The sequence below is a fragment of the Salvelinus fontinalis genome, chromosome 40, assembly GCF_029448725.1.
Source record: "Salvelinus fontinalis isolate EN_2023a chromosome 40, ASM2944872v1, whole genome shotgun sequence".
NCBI classification, from domain to species: domain Eukaryota; kingdom Metazoa; phylum Chordata; class Actinopteri; order Salmoniformes; family Salmonidae; genus Salvelinus; species Salvelinus fontinalis.
In genome coordinates, this window is record NC_074704.1 from 5566469 (window position 1) to 5590265 (window position 23797).

The 23797-nt window shown below is 44.7% G+C and overlaps 1 protein-coding gene across 1 annotated transcript in view; it reads left to right on the plus strand.

Moving 5' to 3' along the window:
- The window catches only part of LOC129839206 (zinc finger protein 189-like), a 43443-nt gene extending 25122 nt beyond the window's left edge, over window positions 1–18321 (plus strand). Inside the window, 3 exon segments of the mRNA XM_055906514.1 lie at window positions 1548–2217; window positions 15382–16055; window positions 16057–18321. Coding sequence (XP_055762489.1) covers window positions 1548–2217; window positions 15382–16055; window positions 16057–16122 — 1410 coding nt within the window. The 3' untranslated portion in view covers window positions 16123–18321.
- The last annotated feature ends 5476 nt before the right edge of the window (window positions 18322–23797 follow it).

Genomic DNA, 23797 nt, shown 5'->3' on the forward strand with positions numbered 1-23797 from the left:
TAGCTAGCTACACATCCATGGGCATACAGGGATTTTAATCATCCACTGCACAATAAGCAAGAACATAGCTAGCTACGTGATTTCATCTATCTGCATGGCAAATATCAGCAAGGCAAGCTTACAAAATTGTACATTCAATTTGCAGTAAATTCTTCAGCTAGCTAGATTCTATACATCCACTGTTTCCCAAAACGACAGTCTGGTTTGCTGGTTGTTTCAGGAGTCCCTAAAACAACCAGAACTACAATTTAATACTCATGTCACAACACCCATAAAGCTAGCCAGCTAGCTGGCTAATGTTAGCTAGTCAGCTAGCTTGCCAAATCGCGATTTTCATAAATTAACTTTATGATAAAAAAATGCAGAATCGTCTGTCTCTACCTTAACTAACATTCCTGTCAACTGTACATGTTTTTTGCATGATTAGTTATGACGTTATAATCCCTTACATTTGCTTCCATTCTAGTATATCTGTCCGCCATCTTTGATCCAGTTCTGTGTAGGGGTTCCCCTCTCTTCTAGTATTTCTGTCCGCCATCTTTGATTCAGTTCTGTGTAGGGGTACCCCTCTCTCCTAGTATTTCTGTCCGCCATCTTTGATCCAGTTCAGTTCTGTGTAAGCGTACCCCTCTCTCCTAGTATTTCTGTCCGCCATCTTTGATCCAGTTCAGTTCTGTGTAGGGGTACCCCTCTCTCCTAGTATTTCTGTCCACCATATTTGATCCAGTTCAGTTCTGTGTAGGGGTACCCCTCTCTCCTAGTATCTCTGTCCGCCATCTTTGATCCACTTCAGTTCTGTGTAGGGTTACCCCTCTCTCCTAATATTTCTGTCCTCCATCTTTGATTCAGTTCAGTTCTGTGTAGGGGTACCCCTCTCTCCTAGTATTTCTGTCCACCATCTTTGATCCAGTTCAGTTCTGTGTAGGGGTACCTCTCTCCTAGTATTTCTGTCCGCCATATTTGATCCAGTTCAGTTCTGTGTAGGGTTCCCCTCTCTCCTAGTATATATTTGCTGAAGAAAGTCTAACAGTCACTAGCGCAGCAGCAGCAGGTCCTAGTGCCGGCCCGGTAGGAAGTGTAAGACGCGATGGAACGTTTGACGAAAATAAGAAATCACAGAAAAAATGTATTGACTGATATTGATTTATTTAGGGGGGCTAATTAATATTTTAGTTCTAGTGACGTCCCTGATTCCTACCCTTTAACTTTTTGTCTGAAAATAAAATATACATTTTACTCAACTGCGTTACCCACTCCAGTCAACATATGGCGGTCTGCGACTTTAAGGCAACGCTGCTACTGTGACGTGTATTCTAGTGGACGGAACGCTTCTTTCAACAGCAGCAACAGACAGTCAGCCACCTCGGTAGCTTGCTAGCCAAAATATACGAACCAATAAAGCTCTTTAGACGCTTTAGTGTATATTTGCCACTGTATTTTAAAACCACTTCTGTCGCCTAGTTAGTTATCCGTTTTAATTTCATATTTACGGTATTGTTTTTATTATTCATCTAGTGGGCTGGTTAAGTTAGCATTAGCCTAGCTAGCTAACATATCCAACCATGAGGTCACTAAGCTACTCTCTTGTTAATGAAGAGGAGGACTGCTGGACGGAGAAAGAAGCTCCTGTCACAGAGGAGAAGGAAGAGGAGGTAATCACAGTAAAACAAGAAGTAGAGGGTGAGGCTGTTACTGTGAAAAAAGAAGAGATAGATGTTACAGTGAAAGAAGAGGAAGACGCGTTCAGAGTGAAAGAGGGGGAGGATTTTACAGTAAAAGAGGAAGAAGAGAAAGAGGAGGATGCAGCTTTTGGGGTGAAAGAGGAGGAGGGGGAGATGACTGTCACATCGAAAAAGGAAGGGGAGGAAACTGGATATCTGGGCCCTGTTTCCCAAACGGCCCTGGGTGAGGCTGTTACAGTTAAACAAGAAGTAGAGGATGAGACTGTTACAGTGAAAGAAGAAGAGAAAGACGTTTCAGTGAAAGAAGAGGAAGACGCGTTCAAAGAGGAAGAGGATTTTACAGTAAAAGAAGAAGAGGAAGCAGCTTTTGGGGTGAAAGAGGAGGAGTGGGAGATGACTGTCACATCGAAAAAGGAGGAGGAGGAAACTGGATATCTGGGCCCGGTTTCCCAAACGCATCTTAAGGCATCCAATGGTTCTAAGGATGAACTTAGCCATAAGATGGTTTTGAGAAACCGTTCCCTGATTAACACTAGTAAGTACTGTCTTAAATATAGAGGCACAAACTCTGCGGTTGTTGAACTGATGTATTTTTATATAACCTTTATTTAACCAGGCGACCATGATGTCATAATGATAGTTTAACCAGTTGGCCATGATGTCATAATGATAGTTTAACCAGGTGGCCATGATGTCATAATGATAGTTTAACCAGGTGGCCATGATGTCATAATGATAGTTTAACCAGGTAGGCCAGTTGAGAACAAGTTCTCATTTACAACTGCGACCTGGCCAAGATAAAGCAAAGCAGTGTGACACAGACAACAACACAGAGTTACACATGGAATATCATACAATAAACAAGCCAATAACACAATAAGCAAGTCAATGACAGTAGAAAAAAAGAAAGTCTATATATAGTGTGTGCAAAAGGCATGAGGAGGTAGGCAATAAATAGGCCATAGTAGCGAAGAATTACAATTTAGCAGATTAACACTGGAGTGATAAATGAGCAGATGATGATGTGCAAGTTGAGATACTGGTGTGCAAAAGAGCAGAAAAGTAAATAACAGTTTGGGGATGAGGTAGGTAGATTGGGTGGGCTATTTACAGAGGACTATGTACAGCTGCAGCGATCGGTTAGCTGCTCAGATAGCTGATGTTTAAAGTTGGTAAGGGAAATATAAGTCTCCAGCTTCAGCGATTTTTGAAATTCTTTCCAGTCACTGGCAGCAGAGAACTGGAAGGATGTGTGGTGTTAAAGGGGAAATCTGCAATTACCACATCCATATTTTGATTTTTAAAATATTTAGTTTTAGCCATTGTTTCTTGAAGAACATAACACATGCCTCATGAGCTTAGTTCAACTGTTGTACCCCATCAGAACCCAGAATAAGATTTTTTACTCCAATGTTTAGAAACAATGTAAATCAACAGACTCAACATGGTTAAAACTATAATGTTGATATCATGGATGGTCAGTCCTTGCATCCATAGGTCTGTCTATGAATTTGAAAGTAGTTACATTTCTCCACCCCCATCTGTCATCTTATTAGCAAAACAGTGGTGGAATTACAGCTTTGTTATTGGTTGATTGATTCTTGTGTGGCTTTTTTAAAGGGACAACCTAGTATTTAAACAGCAACAAAATGGCTGCCCAGAGACTTGGTTTGGTAAACAGCTGAGGGATGGGGGCTGGAGAAATGTAACCACTCTCAAATTCATAGAGAAAGCTATTGTATCAACCGTAATCCAACACCTAGTGACCTCGTCAAGAAGTTCAGACATCTTGGCAAAACAGTTATAAGGTGTTGGCTTGACAGTCGCTGGACCCAGGTTTGAGTTCAGCTCAGGGCTTCCCCCTGAATTCACTACACTATGAATACAAGGACTGGCCATCCATGGGGTCAAAATTATAGTTTAACCAGGTTTCTAGGATATATAGTATATTCTAGAATTCATCCATGATGTCATAATGATAGTTTAACCAGGTTTCTAGGCTATATAGTATATTCTAGAATTCATCCATGATGTCATAATGATAGTTTAACCAGGTTTCTAGGCTATATAGTATATTCTAGAATTACCAGTGTAGATTTCCTGTGGGGGTCAAATTGTTAGAGCTGTTGATAAGTCATTGTATAATATTCAGCCAATTTATTTTCATGCCATTACATCAATATACTGGAACAGTTTCATTTAATTTATAATAGTATCTCAAAATCATAGAATGTAGATTAATCACAGACAATCTAAATGAACATTATACAAATCTAAAAGTAACTTTTATTGCCATTGCCAACTATGTAAAAAATAGCCTACATAAAGCCAACAAATTAAAACATTGCAAATAAATGTCCTATAAATCGCATGGCCTGTCTAAAACGAACTTGCAACATTGTATAAAATATTCTGGGCCCTCAGTTTCCCGTGCCTGTGAGTTCTCGACCGACACAGCTGTAGGCTATTTGTGAAAGGGATAAGAAGTAATCAGGTGTTTTGACATTTCCACTGGATCAGAGCATTACGTTTTTCCCTTTTGTGCTGAGTGGTTATCGAAAGGGCGAGAGCTGGAAATAATTTAACTACTTTGAGGAACTATTGTCATTCGCTATTGATTTTGATTAGACTTTGTTTATTTGCTGTTTGAGGTGAAAAACAATGTGCTTTGAGAAGCTCCACAACTTATTAGTGGTGCAGCGTTAAGACAATCAGAAATACTATCAGACATCCCCAAATGGGCACATTTATAGATCTACATTTGCGCTCAGGCCAGGAAGACTAGTCCTACTTCTATATGCGTAATTGGGTGTGTGTCCTTACTCAACATTGACAGGAGTGTTTCAAACAAAATACAATGAATAAATTGACAAAACTGACGCATCTTGCGGGGTCAGGTCTGGGTGATCTGCCAGGGGCCGTTTCATTTAGTATCCGTTTGGGTCGGCATGGGGAATGATTGTATCTTCCCATAGTATGTTTTACCGAAGTTGACCGACTGAAAGGGAGTGTAACTTTATGACTGGATTCGGGCTAAACTTTGAACATTGAGATATTAAAGACATGATAGATCAGACGCAGAGTATATAAAGGAGTGAGATCTGTAGAAAGACAGAGTGGCTGTGGAATGTGCTGGTTGGATGGGAGGAGATCACAGGATTGCTATAGGGGAAGTGGATGAACATCTGTGGATTAGGCGAAGGAGGGTTGAGGTCAGATCCCCTGAAGGGAGTAATAAGGGTTTAGTATCCTGTTATCCTCTTCCTGTCGACCCAGAAGATGTAAGGATTGGAGAGAAAGAGGGGTGTCCAAAGTGGGGTATATATACTTGTGATGGTGAGAACATGTTTTTGTTTGAACTATGGTACAGCTGTAACGACCCTTTGGGAAGAATTAAACTTGGTTAAGCTTCTCTAGTGTCCGTGAGTTGTTTACTCTGAAAAATGAGAACCTAACACTATAATTACTGTTCCCTGAAGGAGGGAAACGAGGCGCAACACCTGTTTGGCCCCACCCCTTCCTGGGTCGGTGAAGAGTGGTATTAAATTGAAGAAATAAACCCGAGCTAGGCATTAATAGTATGTTGTACCTAGTTTCCCTCCTTCAGGGAACAGTAGTTATAGTCATAATGTTACGCTTGTCATATGATGAACTTCAACTTAAATAAGGGATCTTGCTGTGGGACAGTTTTTTTGTATTCTGAAATGCACTCGAACTATATACTCGAACTAATCCTTGTGGTCCCGTGTGGCTCAGTTGGTAGAGCATGGCGCTTGCAACGCCAGGGTTGTGGGTTCAATTCCCACTGGGGGACCAGGGTTCAATTCCCACGGGGGGACCAGGTTGAATATGTATGAACTTTCCAATTTGTAAGTCGCTCTGGATAAGAGCGTCTGCTAAATGACTTAAATGTAAATGTAAATGTAAATATCATTTAGTGGCTCCTTATGTTACGCTGGGGAAAAAGTTTATGTGCACAGAAATGCTAAGTCATTTCAGAGTTTGCTATATCCATTGTTTTTTAACTAAGTCTCCTTGCAATCCAAGATGGCGTAGCAGACGTGTTTGTTGTTGTAAATGTTATGGTTTTTTTGTCACTTTTTGTATATATTGCAAAATATTTCAATCTCTTTTTCCATGTTTAAATTAAATATACCTTCCGGCAACCCGCCTCACCCAATGTGATATGGATCTGCTATTTTTTAGACCATATAGCTAGAACCTCCATCAGAACCTAGCCATCAGAACCTAGCCATCAGAAGCTAACCAGCTAATGAGCTACTAGCTATTTAGTCATTGTTAGCCACTGCTAGTGGCCTTTGCCTTTTTAGCTCAGACACCAGTCGCTTTTAGCCAGTCTGCACAGCGCAATATCAACCCTGAGCATATCGGACTGTTTTTCTCCACTACATCACCGTATTCCTGCCGTAAGCTCTGGACCATCTCCCGGCCTGCTCAGTGGACCCTATGATCACTCGGCTACACAGCTGATGACTCTCAGACTCTTCACTAAGACGACTAGAAGCCACTACATCACCGGATTCCTGCCGTAAGCTCTGGACCTTTGCACCGGAGTGGCTATAGTGACTAATGCCCTTGTCCCGAAGCTAGCACCAGTTAGCCTCGAGCTAGGCGCATCTCCCGGCTAGCGTAGTAACGACTACCTAGCGGCTTCCCTGTTTCATATATTCCTGTTCACTGGATCCTATGATCACTTGGCTTCATAGCTGATGCTGCTGGATTGTTCATTAATCACGTGTCTCCATTTTGTTTATCTGTCGGCCCCAGCCTCGTTCTCAGGCCTCGTCTCAGTTAACTTCTCTAGGATATGTGGGACGCTAACGTCCCACTTGGCCAAAATCCCCAAAAATGTAGCGCTACAAATTCAAATATATTACTATAAAAATCAATGTTTCATTCTCTGTTCTCAACGCACTAGACGACCAGTTCTGATAGCCTGCGTGTCTCCAGGCACTCTCATTTGTTGACTCATGTAATCAAAAAAGCCTTGGTTTCATGCATGATAACATCAGAAGCCTCCTCCCTAAGTTTGTTTTATTCATTGCTTTAGCACACTCCGCCAACCTTAATGTCCTTGCCGTGTCTGAATCCTGGCTTAGGAAGGCAACCAAAAATTCTGAAATTTCTATCCTCAACCACAACATTTTCCGTCAAGATAGAACTGTCAAAAAGAGAGGAGTTGTAATCTACTGCAGAGATGGCCTACAAAGAGTTCTGTCATACTTTCCAGGTCTGTGCCCAAACAGCTTCTAATTTTAAAAATGAATTTCTCCAGAAAACCGTCTCTCACTGTTGCCGCCTGTTACATACCCCCCCTCAGCTCCCAGCTGTGCCCTGGACACCATATGTTAATTAAATGCCCCCTATCTATCTTCAGAGTTCGTTCTATTAGGTGATCTAACCTGGGATATGCTTAACACCCCGACCGTCCTACAATCCAAGCTAGATGCCCTCAATCTCACACAAATTATCAAGGAACCCACCAGGTACAACCCTAAATCTGTAAACATGGCCACCTCATCGATATTATCCTGACCAACTTGCCCTCCAAATACACCTCTGCTGTTTTCAATCAGGATCTCAGCGATCGTTGCCTGCATCCGATATGGGTCTGCAGTCAAACGATCACCCCTCATCACTGTCAAACGCTCCCTAAAACACTTCTGCAAGCAGGCCTTTCTAATCGACCTGGCCCGGGTATCCTGGAAGGATTTTGACCTCATCCCGTCAGTAGAGGATGCCTGGTTGGTGCGGAAATTACTTTTAAAGAACATCTTAAATAAGCATGCCCCTTTCAAAAAATGTAGAACTAAGAACAGATATAGCCCTTGGTTCACTCCAGACCTGACTGCCCTCGACCAGCACAAAAACATCCTGTGGCGTACTGCACTGCACTAGCATCGAATAGTCCACGCGATATGCATCTTTTCAGAGAAGTTAGGAACCAATACACACAGTCAGTTAGGAAAGCAAAGGCTAGCTTTTTCAAAAAGAAATTTGCATCCTGTAGTTCTAACTCCAAAAAGTTCTGGGACACTGTAAAGTCCATGGAGAATAAGAGCACCTCATACCAGCTGCCCACTGCACTGAGGCTAGGAAACACTGTCACCACCGGTAACTCCACAATAATCGAGAATTTCAATAAGCATTTCTCTACGGCTGGCCAGATACTCTTAAATAGAACCTGGACCAGCTGGCTACCCAAACCCCGGCCAACAGCTCCGCACCCCCCGCAGCTACTTGCCCAAGCCTCCCCAGCTTCTCCTTCACCCAAATCCAGATAGCTGATGTTCTGAAAGAGCTGCAAAACCTGGACCCGTACAAATCAGCTGGGTTAGGCAATCTGGACCCTCTCTTTCTAAAATTATCTGCCGCCATTGTGGCAACCCCTATTACTAGTCTGTTCAACCTCTCTTTCGTATCGTCCGAGATTCCTAAAGATTGGAAAGCTGCCGCGGTCATCCCCCTCTTCAAAAGGGGTGACACTCTAAACCCAAACTATTACAGACCTATATCCATCCTGCCCTGCCTTTCTAAAGTCTTCGAAAGCCAAGTTAACAAACAGATCACTGTCCATTTCGAATCCCACCGTACCTTCTCCGCTGTGCAATCCGGTTTCCGAGCTGGTCACGGGTGCACCTCAGCCACACTCGAGGTACTAAACGATATCATAACCGCCATCGATAAAAGACAGTACTGTGCAGCCGTCTTCATCAACCTGGCCAAGGCTTTCGACTCTGTCAATCACCGTATTCTTATCGGCAGACTCAACAGCCGATAACAACCTGTCAATCCCCACACCCGCCCGACTAGCATCACTACTCTGGACAGTTCTGACTTAGAATATGTGGACAACTACAATATCTAGGTGTCTGGTTAGACTATAAACTCTCATTCCAGACTAATATTTAGCATGTCCAATCCAAAATTAAATCTAGAACCGGCTTCCTATTTCGCAACAAAGCCTCCTTCACTCACGCTGCCAAACATACCCTCGTAAAACTGACTATCCTACCGATCCTTAACTTCGGCGATGTCATTTACAAAATAGCCTCCAACACTCTACTCAGCAAACTGGATGCAGTCTATCACAGTGCCATCCATTTTGTCACTAAAGCCCCATATACCACCCACTGCGACCTGTATGCTCTTGTCGGCTGGCCCTCGCTACATATCTTCCGGGTTCCGGGTTGGAGCGAGTGGTCACATTTTCGCTTCGCTCCACAGGTAGTATTACATTTAATTTAATTTCATTACAGTACAACGGTTTGATTTGTTTGATCTTAGCACTTTTTTTTCCTTAGCTAGCTACATAGATATACAGCTACATAGATATACAGCTACATAGCCGTCTTTCTATCAAAGATAATTGTGTAGTTTAGATTATTATCGAATTATCGAATCTTCTAACGTTGTCAACACTGCTAGCTAGCCAGCTAGCCAACTTCTACCGAAACATTACAACGGAACGATTTGATTAGTGTAGTGTTAGCTAGCTACGTAGCTACTGTATTTATTTATTTATTTATTTTGCTCCTTTGCACCCCATTATTTCTGTCTCTACTTTGCACCTTCTTCCAATGCAAACCAACCATTCCAGTGTTTTTTTAAAGTTTTTATTTTACTTGCTGTGTTGTACTCACTTTGCCTCCATGGCCTTTTTATATTTTTATTTATTTATACATATATCTGTTTGCCTTCACCTCCCTTATCTCACCTCACTTGCTCACATTGTATACAGACTTATTTTTTTTTTCACTGTATTATTGACTATATGTTTGTTTTTACTCCATGTGTAACTATGTGTTGTTGTATGTGTCGAACTGCTTTGCTTTATCTTGGCCAGGTCGCAATTGTAAATGAGAACGTGTTCTCAATTTGCCTACCTGGTTAAATAAAGGTTAAATAAAAAAAATAAAAATAGTTGTCTTTGCTGTCCTTGTATCTAAGATAATTGTGTAGTTTAGAGTAATTATCTAGCCAGTTATCGAGGTTACCTAGCCAGTTATCGAGGCTACCTAGCCAGCAACACTTTCAAACATAGTCAACAACGCAGCCACTGCTAGCTAGCCTACTTCACCAGTCAGCAGTACTGCATCATTTTAATCATTTTAGTCAATAAGATTTTTGCTACGTAAGCTTAACTTTCTGAACATTCGAGACGTGTAGTCCACTTGTCATTCCAATCTCCTTTGCATTAGCGTAGCCTCTTCTGTAGCCTGTCAACTATGTGTCTGTCTATCCCTGTTCTCTCCTCTCTGCACAGACCATACAAACGCTTCACACCGCGTGGCCGCTGCCACCCTAACCTGGTGATCCCAGCGCGCACGACCCACGTGGAGTTCCAGGTCTCCGGCAGCCTCTGGAACTGCCGATCTGCGGCCAACAAGGCAGAGTTCATCTCAGCCTATGCTTCCCTCCAGTCCCTCGACTTCTTGGCACTGACGGAAACATGGATTACCACAGATAACACTGCTACTCCTACTGCTCTCTCCTCGTCTGCCCACGTGTTCTCGCACACCCCGAGAGCTTCTGGTCAGCGGGATGGTGGCACTGGGATCCTCATCTCTCCCAAGTGGACATTCTCTCTTTCTCCCCTGACCCATCTGTCTATCGCCTCCTTTGAATTCCATGCTGTCACAGTTACCAGCCCTTTCAAGCTTAACATCCTTATCATTTATCGCCCTCCAGGTTCCCTTGGAGAGTTCATCAATGAGCTTGACGCCTTGATAAGTTCCTTCCCTGAGGATGGCTCACCTCTCACAGTTCTGGGTGACTTTAACCTCCCCACGTCTACCTTTGACTCATTCCTCTCTGCCTCCCTCTTTCCACTCCTCTCCTCTTTTGACCTCACCCTCTCACCTTCCCCCCCTACTCACAAGGCAGGCAATACGCTTGACCTCATCTTTACTAGATGCTGTTCTTCCACTAATCTCATTGCAACTCCCCTCCAAGTCTCCGACCACTACCTTGTATCCTTTTCCCTCTCGCTCTCATCCAACACTTCCCACTCTGCCCCTACTCGAATGGTATCGCGCCGTCCAAACCTTCGCTCTCTCTCCCCCGCTACTCTCTCCTCTTCCATCCTATCATCTCTTCCCTCTGCTCAAACCTTCTCCAACCTATCTCCTGATTCTGCCTCCTCTCCTCCCTTTCTGCATCCTTTGACTCTCTATGTCCCCTATCCTCCATGCCGGCTCGGTCCTCCCCTCCTGCCCCGTGGCTCGACGACTCATTGCGAGCTCACAGAACAGGGCTCCGGGCAGCCGAGCGGAAATGAGGGGGAACTCGCCTCCCTGCGGACCTGGCATCCTTTCACTCCCTCCTCTCTACATTTTCCTCTTCTGTCTCTGCTGCTAAAGCCACTTTCTACCACTCTAAATTCCAAGCATCTGCCTCTAACCCTAGGAAGCTCTTTGCCACCTTCTCCTCCCTCCTGAATCCTCCTCCCCCCCCCTCCTCCCTCTCTGCGGATGACTTCGTCAACCATTTTGAAAAGAAGGTTGACGACATCCGATCCTCGTTTGCTAAGTCAAACGACACCGCTGGTTCTGCTCACACTGCCCTACCCTGTGCTTTGACCTCTTTCTCGCCTCTCTCCCCAGATGAAATCTCGCATCTTGTGACGGCCGGCCGCCCAACAACCTGCCCGCTTGACCCTATCCCCTCCTCTCTTCTCCAGACCATTTCCGGAGACCTTCTCCCTTACCTCACCTCGCTCATCAACTCATCCCTGACCACTGGCTACGTCCCTTCCGTCTTCAAGAGAGCGAGAGTTGCACCCCTTCTGAAAAAACCTACACTCGATCCCTCCGATGTCAACAACTACAGACCAGTATCCCTTCTTTCTTTTCTCTCCCAAAACTCTTGAATGTGCCGTCCTTGGCCAGCTCTCCTGCTATCTCTCTCAGAATGACCTTCTTGATCCAAATCAGTCAGGTTTCAAGACTAGTCATTCAACTGAGACTGCTCTTCTCTGTGTCACGGAGGCGCTCCGCACTGCTAAAGCTAACTCTCTCTCCTTTGCTCTCATCCTTCTAGACCTATCGGCTGCCTTTGATACTGTGAACCATCAGATCCTCCTCTCCACCCTCTCCAAGTTGGGCATCTCCGGCGCGGCCCACGCTTGGATTGCGTCCTACCTGACAGGTCGCTCCTACCAGGTGGCGTGGCGAGAATCTGTCTCCTCACCACGTGCTCTCACCACTGGTGTCCCCCAGGGCTCTGTTCTAGGCCCTCTCCTATTCTCGCTATACACCAAGTCACTTGGCTCTGTCATAACCTCACATGGTCTCTCCTATCATTGCTATGCAGACGACACACAATTAATCTTCTCCTTTCCCCCTTCTGATAACCAGGTGGCGAATCGCATCTCTGCATGTCTGGCAGACATATCAGTGTGGATGACGGATCACCACCTCAAGCTGAACCTCGGCAAGACGGAGCTGCTCTTCCTCCCGGGGAAGGACTGCCCGTTCCATGATCTCGCCATCACGGTTGAGAACTCCATTGTGTCCTCCTCCCAGAGCGCTAAGAACCTTGGCGTGGTCCTGGACAACACCCTGTCGTTCTCAACTAACATCAAGGCGGTGGCCCGTTCCTGTAGGTTCATGCTCTACAACATCCGCAGAGTACGACCCTGCCTCACACAGGAAGCGGCGCAGGTCCTAATCCAGGCACTTGTCATCTCCCGTCTGGATTACTGCAACTCGCTGTTGGCTGGGCTCCCTGCCTGTGCCATTAAACCCCTACAACTCATCCAGAACGCCGCAGCCCGTCTGGTGTTCAACCTTCCCAAGTTCTCTCACGTCACCCCGCTCCTCCGCTCTCTCCACTGGCTTCCAGTTGAAGCTCGCATCCACTACAAGACCATGGTGCTTGCTTACGGAGCTGTGAGGGGAACGGCACCTCCGTACCTTCAGGCTCTGATCAGGCCCTACACCCAAACAAGGGCACTGCGTTCATCCACCTCTGGCCTGCTCGCCTCCCTACCTTTGAGGAAGTACAGTTCCCGCTCAGCCCAGTCAAAACTGTTCGCTGCTCTGGCACCCCAATGGTGGAACAAACTCTCTCACGACGCCAGGACAGTGGAGTCAATCACCACCTTCCGGAGACCTGAAACCCCACCTCTTTAAAGAATACCTAGGATAGGATAAAGTTATCCTTCTAACCCCCCCCCCCTTAAAAGATTTAGATGCACTATTGTAAAGTGGCTGTTCCACTGGATATCATAAGGTGAATGCAACAATTTGTAAGTCGCTCTGGATAAGAGCGTCTGCTAAATGACTTAAATGTAAATGTAAATATTTGGCTGGTCCTCGCTACATCCAGACCCACTGGCTCCAGGTCATCTAAGTCTTTGCTAGGTAAAGCTCCGCCTTAACTCAGCTCACTGGTAACCATAGCAACACCCACCCATAGCACGCGCTTCAGGAGGTATATCTCATTGGTCATCCCCAAAGCCAACACCTCCTTTGGCCACCTTTCCTTCCAGTTCTCTGTTGCCAATGACTGGAATGAATTGCAAAAATCGATGAAGTTGGAGACTTATATCTCCCTCACTAACTTTAAGCATTAGCTATCTGAGCAGCTTACCGATCGCTGCAGCTGTACACAGCCCATCTGTAAGTAGCCCATCTAACTTCCTACCTCATCCCCATGTTTTTTTTTTTTTGTCTCACACCAGTATTTATACTTGCACATCATCTGCAAATCTATCACTCCAGTGTTAATTTGCTAAATTGTAGTTACTTCGCTACTATGGCCTATTTATTGCCTTACCTCCTTACTCCATTTGCACACACTATATATCGATTTTTCAATTGTGTTATTGACTGTACGTTTGTTTATCCCACGTGTAACTCTGTGTTGTTTTTGTTGCACTGCTTTGCTTTATCTTGGCCAGGTCACAGTTGTAAATGAGAACTTGTTCTCAACTAGCCTACCTGGTTAAATAAAGGTGACATTAATTAATAATAAATATCATAACTTTATTGACAACACCCAAATTGATACTGTCATTAACGCGGTTCTTCAATAATTACACATTTCTTAATACTGTAGCTGTTTCGTTAGTCACATGTTCAACTATCATCAGCTGATCCAGGAAATCATTTTCTAAATGCCAGTCAAATGACAAACATCACCACATGCAACAACTACCAAAGTGCTTCTTCATTCATTACTCTGGTAAAGACAGTTATGCCGTGCTCCACGTTGGATCAGACATCCCAAACAAAATGATGTTTATAATGTTATTGTCTGCTTGATTTACTGTAGGGTCTCGTTAGTCTGTTTGCACACAGAGATACTTAGCTCATAATGTGTAGAGAACTGTTCCTTGATGGATAGACTGTTGAACAACACACAGAGCTATTTTCCTATATTTGTTCTTAGGTGAAGTTATGGGTCCTACAGTAGGTCTATGTTATTGTTAGGGAATGTTATGGGTCCAACAGTAGGTCTATGTTAGGTGAAGTTATGGGTCCTACAGTAGGTCTATGTTATTGTTAGGTGAAGTTATGGGTCCTACAGTGGGTCTATGTTAGGTGAAGTTATGGGTCCTTCAGTAGGTCTATGCTATTGTTAGGTGAAGTTATGGGTCCTACAGTAGGTCTATGTTGTTAGGTGAAGTTATGGGTCCTACAGTAGGTCTATGTTGTTGTTATGGGTCCTACTGTAGGTCTACGTTGTTGTTAGGTGAAGTTTTGGGTCCTACAGTAGGTCTATGTTGTTGTTAGGTGAAGTTATGGGTCCTACAGTAGGTCTATGTTGTTGTTAGGTGAAGTTATGGATCCTACAGTAGGTCTATGTTGTTGTTATGGGTCCTAGAGTACACTATGTATGTTATGCAATAACAACCAAAGTGCTTCTTCGTTCATTACAGGTATATTTGTTGTTAGGTGAAGTTATGGGCCAATTTGGCAAACAGTGTACAAACCCTCATTGTCAGGCTGATGGAAAAGCCAAAGAGCATTTTACTGGTTGAAGTGTTTTTTAAATACAAAGCGGTTGATTTGCGATGATGACACAAACATTATATTAAGCAGGACATTCAAACGAGCATTACAATTATAATCCAAAGTAGTGTGAAATGCACTCATAAGCAACCTGGAAATGGAGTTTACTCCCCTGAGTTTTCCCCCATTCACATTCAGAATAGTTTGTGAAAAACAAAAATCTTTGCTCACCATTTTTGCTCCTGGCAAATATACTACGTCCATAACTAGTGGTTTCCTCATTAGCAGATATACTACATCCATAACTAGTGGTTTCCTCATTAGCAGATATACTACATCCATAACTAGTGGTTTCCTCATTAGCAGGGAGGAGTTTCTACAATCAAATTGTATGTGCTTTTCCCTCGTTTCGCAATTTAATTAAACACAGAAAGGGGCCTATATTGGAGACCAAAAGTCGTCTGGCACACTGCTTAGAGTTTCAACAACATGAATAACTTATTTCTAGCCTACAATCATCGATGTTACTACTAATGTGAAAACAAGACAAAATATGATTATTGTTGCTCATTTTAAGACAATTGTCAAATAATTTTAACATTTATTACAGGCATCAATTGTTGTACAACATCATGGCTACGCTGTTGGCATCACCTTTTACAGTGGATTTCCACTGTTGTGGGCCTTTAATCATCTGTCTGACTTTGTTGTTCACACAGGAGAGAAACGGGACTATCGTGGATCCTCTGGGGAGCCTCAAAAACCTCATGATGCTGAAGAGGCAGAGAAGAGTCTCTCCAGATCAGAACACCTCAATAAACACCTGCAAAGATCCACAGGGAAGAGAACTCACTGCTGCTCTGACTGTGGGAAGAGATTCACCTCATCAGGCATTAAAATTCATCACAGAACACACACAGGAGAGAACCTTTATAGCTGTGTTCAATGTGGGAAGAGTTTTACTACATCTGGCCAGCTGACATTACACCAGAGAACACACACAGGAGAGAAATCTTATAGCTGTGTTCAATGTGGGAAGAGTTTTACTACATCTAGCAATCTGACTCTACACCAGAGAACACACACAGGAAAGAAACGTTATAGCTGTGATCAATGTGGGAAGAGTTTTCGTGCATCTAGAGATCTGACAGTGCACCAGAGAACACATACAGGAGAGAAACCTTATAGCTGTGGTCAATGTGGGAAGAGTTTTCGTGCATCTAGAACTTTGACTCAACACCAGAGAATACACACAGGAGAGAAACCTTATAGCTGTGGTCAATGTGGGAAGAGTTTTGGTCGATCTGGCCAGCTGACATCACACCAGAGAATACACACAGGAGAGAAACCTTATGGCTGTGATCAATGTGGGAAGAGTTTTGGTCGATCTGGCCATCTGGTATCACACCAGAGAACACACACAGGAGAGAAATCCTATAGCTGTGGTCAATGTGACATGAGATACTCTGATAAAAGATCTCTGATCAAACATCAGAAAATACATACATGAAGGAGTTGTTTCATGATGTCAATGAATTAATGTCACAATGTTTTAACATTGTTGTAGGAGTATTTTAATGATGTCACAATGTAGAATGTTTTAACATTGTAGTATGAGTATTTTAAGGAGTTTCACAATGTAGAACCCGAATTCAATTGATTTCAGCGTGATATGGATATTAGCCTTGGGAAAAGTCCAGGCTCTGAATTGAAAGTACTATTTATGTGATTTAACAAAAAGAGCTGTGTTACACTTACCATGTTGGTGGCCCACTTTAATCAAAATGCAACACTTCAAAATGTAGCGATCTGTTTTCTATAAGTTGTCCTCTAACAAGGGATGTTCACATTATTCCCAGATTCCGTGTGGTTTTTGAGCTGTTAGTTTTAACAGGACGTGCAACCTCATCTCCCTCCTCTTGGCACAATTGATTTTAACATGATATCGATGAGTGATGACAATTAAGTGTTGTGTTCCTTTGTTTAGCGTCCCCTAAATTTAAATGCATCACTCCCAAATGTAGCTGACTGTCTTCTGCAGGTTGTCCTCTAACCAGTGAGGTAAAATATATCTCCCATTTCCATGTGTTTTTTTAGATGTTAGTTTCAACAGCAAGTACAACCTGATCTCCCCCCTAATCGATATCAGTGATTTATTGCTACTTGTCAAAACAACAGGGTTTTTGGTGCTTGTGTCCATGGTGAGGACAACTTGGTTTCTGATTGTCTCAAGGTTGGGCAGTCAAAAAAGATTTGTGTTTTGTGTTTAGCCAGTGCGTTCCATGGATCATAAATTATTTTGACTTTCCGTATTAGAGATTAGTTTTGTTTGGGCTCGTTCCAAGGGGACGAGAGTTCCTAGAAGCTAGTGAGTTTTAGGTAAGGAAAAAATACATGTTTTTTTTCTTGTTTTTAATTGTTGACATCCAGTAGATATGTTGTTATAGGTGAAGGTGTAGAAGGTGAAGCATTGTAGTTGATTATAATGTGAAATGGAAGTTGTTTTCTGTTGGTGGTGCGCATTCTCTTAATGTGTTACAGTCTTTGGTTTTTCCATTTATGTTTTGAGGTAGGACGTTAGCACGTCTAGCTCGTTAGCATATAGGGCGCACCGATTGGTGTCACCTCATTAGTCAGTATGTGTTACACCTGTGCTGGCTTGTCTATCTCGTTAGTGGGAAGGTGTTTCACCTGAGCTAGTCCAGGTTCTATTTAAGAGTGTCTGGCCCAGTGCTCCAGTTGTCTTGATAGATGTGGAGAGTCAACACCTTTAGTTGCTCCACCTTTTTGGTTTGCTTCCTGTCTTTAAGTTTATTGTGGGTTTTTCTTTTGTTTCCCTATTCTTGGGCAGATTTAGTGGGTCTCATAATGGGTGTCTTTTAGGTCCCAGTTGTTGTTACTAGTCAACTTTCAGTGACACTGAGAGCAAAACTGCAACAATATGTTATAATACTTTTATTGCATCAAATGGTTGTTTTATGCAACAGAATAGAGGGTTCTTAGAACTATTGTGTCTGTGTTCTACTGAGGATGGACCTCTGGGAGAAAACACTGACAGGAGATTTACAATGTCTTTTGGGTGATAAAACCTAAAGAGACCACATTCCAGAGCATGAGTTAATGTTTCTGTTCTATATGGTACCAGGGAGAGATGACTCCAGGGCCAGACCCCGGTCTCTAATGTTTTTACAGCAGATACTGTCTGCTGTGAATTATAAGTATCTTTCATACAAATCTTAACCTTGTGACCCATTCTATACATCTGTTGTTCATCATGTAGGTTGAAAGGGTTGTATCTTGGCTATTTTTTTTATTTTTTTTAATTTCACCTTTATTTAACCAGGTAGGCTAGTTGAGAACAAGTTCTCATTTGCAACTGCGACCTGGCCAAGATAAAGCAAAGCAGTGTGACACAGACAACAACACAGAGTTACACATGGAGTAAACAATAGACAAGTCAATAACATGGTAGAAAAAAGAGAAATAAAATACAAAATACCTTTGTACTTTTGTCTCGTGGCTCTCAATGAATCATCTGGGGGTGATTCGTCAACCAGCCATCATTATCGTAGAGCACTCAATTGATTAACTTTATATGTGTGTATTGTATTGACCTGCTCCCTTATTATAAAGTGAATAAAGGTTTAGTTTAAGAATAATTCTGACTTGTGTGATAAGTTTGTCTCCTCATTTGATATTAAAGAAATTAACCACATTTGGCGATGGGGGTGTGAGTCTTCACTTGGTGACCGCTCCTGACGACCTGGGTAAATCGTGCACGAGCGATCCCTCAAATTTGGGATCTCAGAGACCGCACTTTGGGAACGGAGCAGATGGACCCACCTTTGATCTGAGAGGCAGCGAGCCGAGTGGACACCACATCTCGAAAGTGTTTTTTTTTCATTAAGAGGAAACTCGCAAAGTGGAGTTAAGCCTCGTAGGCTCTGAGTGTGTATTCCTGTGTGGAGGTGTATACAGGGCCCAGTCAGTAGGCTCTGAGAGTGTATTCCTGTGTGGAGGTGTAAACAGGGCCCAGTCAGGAGGCTCTGAGTGTGTATTCCAGTGTGAGGGGGTCACCTTGGAGTTGTAAACAGGGCCCAGTCAGGAGGCTCTGAGTGTTCCTGTGTGAGGGGGGCACCTTGGAGGTGTAAACAGGGCCCAGTCAGGAGGCTCTGAGTGTGTGTTCCAGTGTGAGGGGGTCACCTTGGAGTTGTAAACAGGGCCCAGTCAGGAGGCTCTGAGTGTTCCAGTGTGAGGGGGGCACCTTGGAGGTGTAAACAGGGCCCAGTCAGGACGCTCTGAGTGTGTATTCCAGTGTGAGGGGGGCACCTTGGAGGTGTAAACAGGGCCCAGTCAGGAGGCTCTGAGTGTTCCAGTGTGAGGGGGGCACCTTGGAGGTGTAAACAGGGCCCAGTCAGGAGGCTCTGAGTGTTCCAGTGTGAGGGGGGCACCTTGGAGGTGTAAACAGGGCCCAGTCAGGACGCTCTGAGTGTTCCAGTGTGAGGGGGGGCACCTTGGAGGTGTAAACAGGGCCCAGTCAGGAGGCTCTGAGTGTTCCAGTGTGAGGGGGGGCACCTTGGAGGTGTAAACAGGGCCCAGTCAGGAGGCTCTGAGTGTATTCCAGTGTGAGGGGGGCACCTTGGAGGTGTAAACAGGGCCCAGTCAGGAGGCTCTGAGTGTGTGTTCCAGTGTGAGGGGGTCACCTTGGAGTTGTAAACAGGGCCCAGTCAGGAGGCTCTGAGTGTTCCAGTGTGAGGGGGGCACCTTGGAGGTGTAAACAGGGCCCAGTCAGGACGCTCTGAGTGTGTATTCCAGTGTGAGGGGGGCACCTTGGAGGTGTAAACAGGGCCCAGTCAGGAGGCTCTGAGTGTTCCAGTGTGAGGGGGGCACCTTGGAGGTGTAAACAGGGCCCAGTCAGGAGGCTCTGAGTGTTCCAGTGTGAGGGGGGCACCTTGGAGGTGTAAACAGGGCCCAGTCAGGACGCTCTGAGTGTTCCAGTGTGAGGGGGGGCACCTTGGAGGTGTAAACAGGGCCCAGTCAGGAGGCTCTGAGTGTTCCAGTGTGAGGGGGGGCACCTTGGAGGTGTAAACAGGGCCCAGTCAGGAGGCTCTGAGTGTATTCCAGTGTGAGGGGGGCACCTTGGAGGTGTAAACAGGGCCCAGTCAGGAGGCTCGTAGTGTGTATTCCAGTGTGAGGGGGGGCACCTTGGAGGTGTAAACAGGGCCCAGTCAGGAGGCTCTGAGTGTATTCCAGTGTGAGGGGGGGCACCTTGGAGGTGTAAACAGGGCCCAGTCAGGAGGCTCTGAGTGTATTCCTGTGTGAGGGAGGCACCTTGGAGGTGTAAACAGGGCCCAGTCAGGAGGCTCTGAGTGTATTCCAGTGTGGAGGTGTAAACAGGGCCCAGTCAGGAGGCTCTGAGTGTGTATTCCTGTGTGGAGGTGTAAACAGGGCCCAGTCAGGAGGCTCTGAGTGTGTATTCCTGTGTGGAGGTGTAAACAGGGCCCAGTCAGGAGGCTCTGAGTGTGTATTCCTGTGTGGAGGTGTAAACAGGGCCCAGTCAGGAGGCTCTGAGTGTGTATTCCTGTGTGGAGGTGTAAACAGGGCCCAGTCAGTAGGCTCTGAGTGTGTATTCCTGTGTGGAGGTGTAAACAGGGCCCAGTCAGGAGGCTCTGAGTGTGTATTCCTGTGTGGAGGTATAAACAGGGCCCAGTCAGGAGGCTCTGAGTGTGTATTCCTGTGTGGAGGTGTAAACAGGGCCCAGTCAGGAGGCTCTGAGTGTGTATTCCTGTGTGGAGGTGTAAACAGGGCCCAGTCAGGAGGCTCTGAGTGTGTATTCCTGTGTGGAGGTGTAAACAGGGCCCAGTCAGGAGGCTCTGAGTGTGTATTCCTGTGTGGAGGTATAAACAGGGCCCAGTCAGGAGGCTCTGAGTGTGTATTCCTGTGTGGAGGTGTAAACAGGGCCCAGTCAGGAGGCTCTGAGTGTGTATTCCTGTGTGGAGGTGTAAACAGGGCCCAGTCAGGAGGCTCTGAGTGTGTATTCCTGTGTGGAGGTGTAAACAGGGCCCAGTCAGGAGGCTCTGAGTGTGTATTCCTGTGTGGAGGTGTAAACAGGGCCCAGTCAGGAGGCTCTGAGTGTGTATTCCTGTGTGGAGGTGTAAACAGGGCCCAGTCAGGAGGCTCTGAGTGTGTATTCCTGTGTGGAGGTGTAAACAGGGCCCAGTCAGGAGGCTCTGAGTGTGTATTCCTGTGTGGAGGTGTAAACAGGGCCCAGTCAGGAGGCTCTGAGTGTGTATTCCTGTGTGTAAACAGGGCCCAGTCAGGAGGCTCTGAGTGTGTATTCCTGTGTGTAAACAGGGCCCAGTCAGGAGGCTCTGAGTGTGTATTCCTGTGTGTAAACAGGGCCCAGTCAGGAGGCTCTGAGTGTGTCTTCCTGTGTGGAGGTGTAAACAGGGCCCAGTCAGGAGGCTCTGAGTGTGTATTCCTGTGTGTAAACAGGGCCCAATCAGGAGGCTCTGAGTGTGTCTTCCTGTGTGGAGGTGTAAACAGGGCCCCGTCAGGAGGCTCTGAGTGTGTATTCCTGTGTGGAGGTGTAAACATGGCCCAGTCAAGAGGCTCTGAGTGTGTATTCCTGTGTGGAGGTGTAAACAGGGCCCAGTCAGGAGGCTCTGAGTGTGTATTCCTGTGTGGAGGTGTAAACAGGGCCCAGTCAGGAGGCTCTGAGTGTGTATTCCTGTGTGGAGGTGTAAACAGGGCCCAGTCAGGAGGCTCTGAGTGTGTATTCCTGTGTGGAGGTGTAAACAGGGCCCAGTCAGCTATCTGTGTGAACTGGATGAAAACTAGAATCTGTGTTTACTAAGACCATGTATGATATAGTATAAGATAGTAAGGTGCACCTGTAATTATTTTAAACCTGGACCCCATTTTAGAAGTATTGAAAAATGTAAATGTATTAGTTACATTTAAAAAGTTAGTTACAGTTAAATTATCCTAGGAACTAACCATGAGACAGAAATGAGGAAAATATTCCTGTAGGTTAAAATATTGTTGAAAAACAACTAATTGATTAGCTATGTTTGGGAAGAGCATTGTGTGACTGCAATATGAGAGTTGTGATTGTGTAAGATTATACGTCACAGTGGCAGAATCACCTGAAAGACGCACATCGCCATCTGCTGACTGGAGTTGGTATCGCAGTTGAGAAAATACTTTCAGACAAAAAGCTAAAAAGCGACTGCATCTAAAAACCAACGACTCTCTTTGAAAACAGGCGGTGTGGCATCAGAAACATTTATTATAGTGTAAAAATGTACTACAAAGTGCAGCTAAATAGAATAACTTTGGTCATACCCAGTCAGCACGTGACGTCCAAGGACGTCGAATTATGGGCCATATCAGGTCTGTCTGTTGTGGTCGCTATTTTGCCCTAAAATAGTCATCCCAAATTGGGCAGTGTATAACTATGTAAATGTCTCTCGGACAAGGTGACTTTTATCAATATACACTCTAAAAAGTAGGGGTTCTTCAAATTGAAGCTGTGGGGGAACCCCTATAAGTTATTTGAAGAACCTTTTGTGGGAAACCCCTATAAGCTATTTGAAGAACCCCTTATAATGGTTCCTCAAAGAATCTTTTGGGGTTCATTTTTGAACTCCCTGTCCACCCTCCCTGCATTACAAAAACATATTTTAATAACTATTTTTTTTCTGTCCTCCATTCTATTTTTTGGGGGGGGGAATAATAATAACAATATTGATTTAAGTAATTAATTGTTTATTTAGTGGCACCACAAATGTGAACTAATATTTACAAAACAATTTACACAAAAAAAACACATTACAAAATTGCAACATTTCTGCAGACATGTCAGACCATAATAAATAATCCATTTACTTTGTATAGTGCTTATTTCTTGTTCATGAAGAAACGGGTGATTGGTGCATAGGCATACCTTGTCACGGACATAAAGGCCACTCGGGTCCTCATTGAAGAGGTAGGGCAAGAGCAGAATCACTGCTGTGGTCTCCAGTCCTAGGAAAGTAAAGCAATGATCTTACTACACTTGATCATTTTATTACAAAATACATTAGAGAAAGGGAAGGAATAAGAGAAAATACCTCTTCTGTATTGTCCTTCAGGGACTGTCAAAATAGCAGGATGATGTCCTCACCCCTGCCTCATTGAAGAGGTAGAACAGAATCGCTGCTGTGGTCTCCAGTCCTAGTACATGATGATTAGCATCAACGATCAAGTCAGCTGCTGCTGCTCCAATACAGTATGAGGTGAGACGGTGAACTGATGTTGAACTGGGCAGTCAGCTGCTGCTGCTCCAATACAGTATGAGGTGAGACGGTGAACTGATGTTGAACTGGGCAGTCAGCTGCTGCTGCTCCAATACAGTATGAGGTGAGACGGTGAACTGATGTTGAACTGGGCAGTCAGCTGCTGCTGCTCCAATACATTTTGAGGTGAGACGCTGAACTGACGTTGAACCGGGCAGTCAGCTGCTGCTGCTCCAATACAGTATGAGGTGAGACGGTGAACTGACGTTGAACTGGGCAGTCAGCTGCTGCTGCTCCAATACAGTATGAGGTGAGACGGTGAACTGACGTTGAACTGGGCAGTCAGCTGCTGCTGCTCCAATACAGTATGAGGTGAGACGGTGAACTGTCGTTGAACTAGGCAGTCAGCTGCTCCAATACAGTATGAGGTGAGACGGTGAACTGACGTTGAACCGGGCAGTCAGCTGCTGCTGCTCCAATACAGTATGAGGTGAGACAGTGAACTGATGTTGAACTGGGCAGTCAGCTTCTAGTTATTCTAGTCTTCTAGTGAGGTGTCAAAACAACAGGAAATCACTCTAGACACAGTTCCTCTGAAGTAGATCAATGGTTCCCTGAATTGGGCCAAGCGCCTTTGGCCTGTCTGCCAAGAGGGTGTGTCTAGAGCTAGTCTGGAGATAAATCAGATCCAGCCTGAACTGTGTGATGTAGTAGGGAGTTGTAGTTTCTCTAGAGATAAATCAGATCCAGCCTGAACTGTGTGATGTAGTAGGGAGTTGTAGTTTCTCTAGAGATAAATCAGATCCAGCCTGAACTGTGTGATGTAGTAGGGAGTTGTAGTTTCTCTAGAGATCAA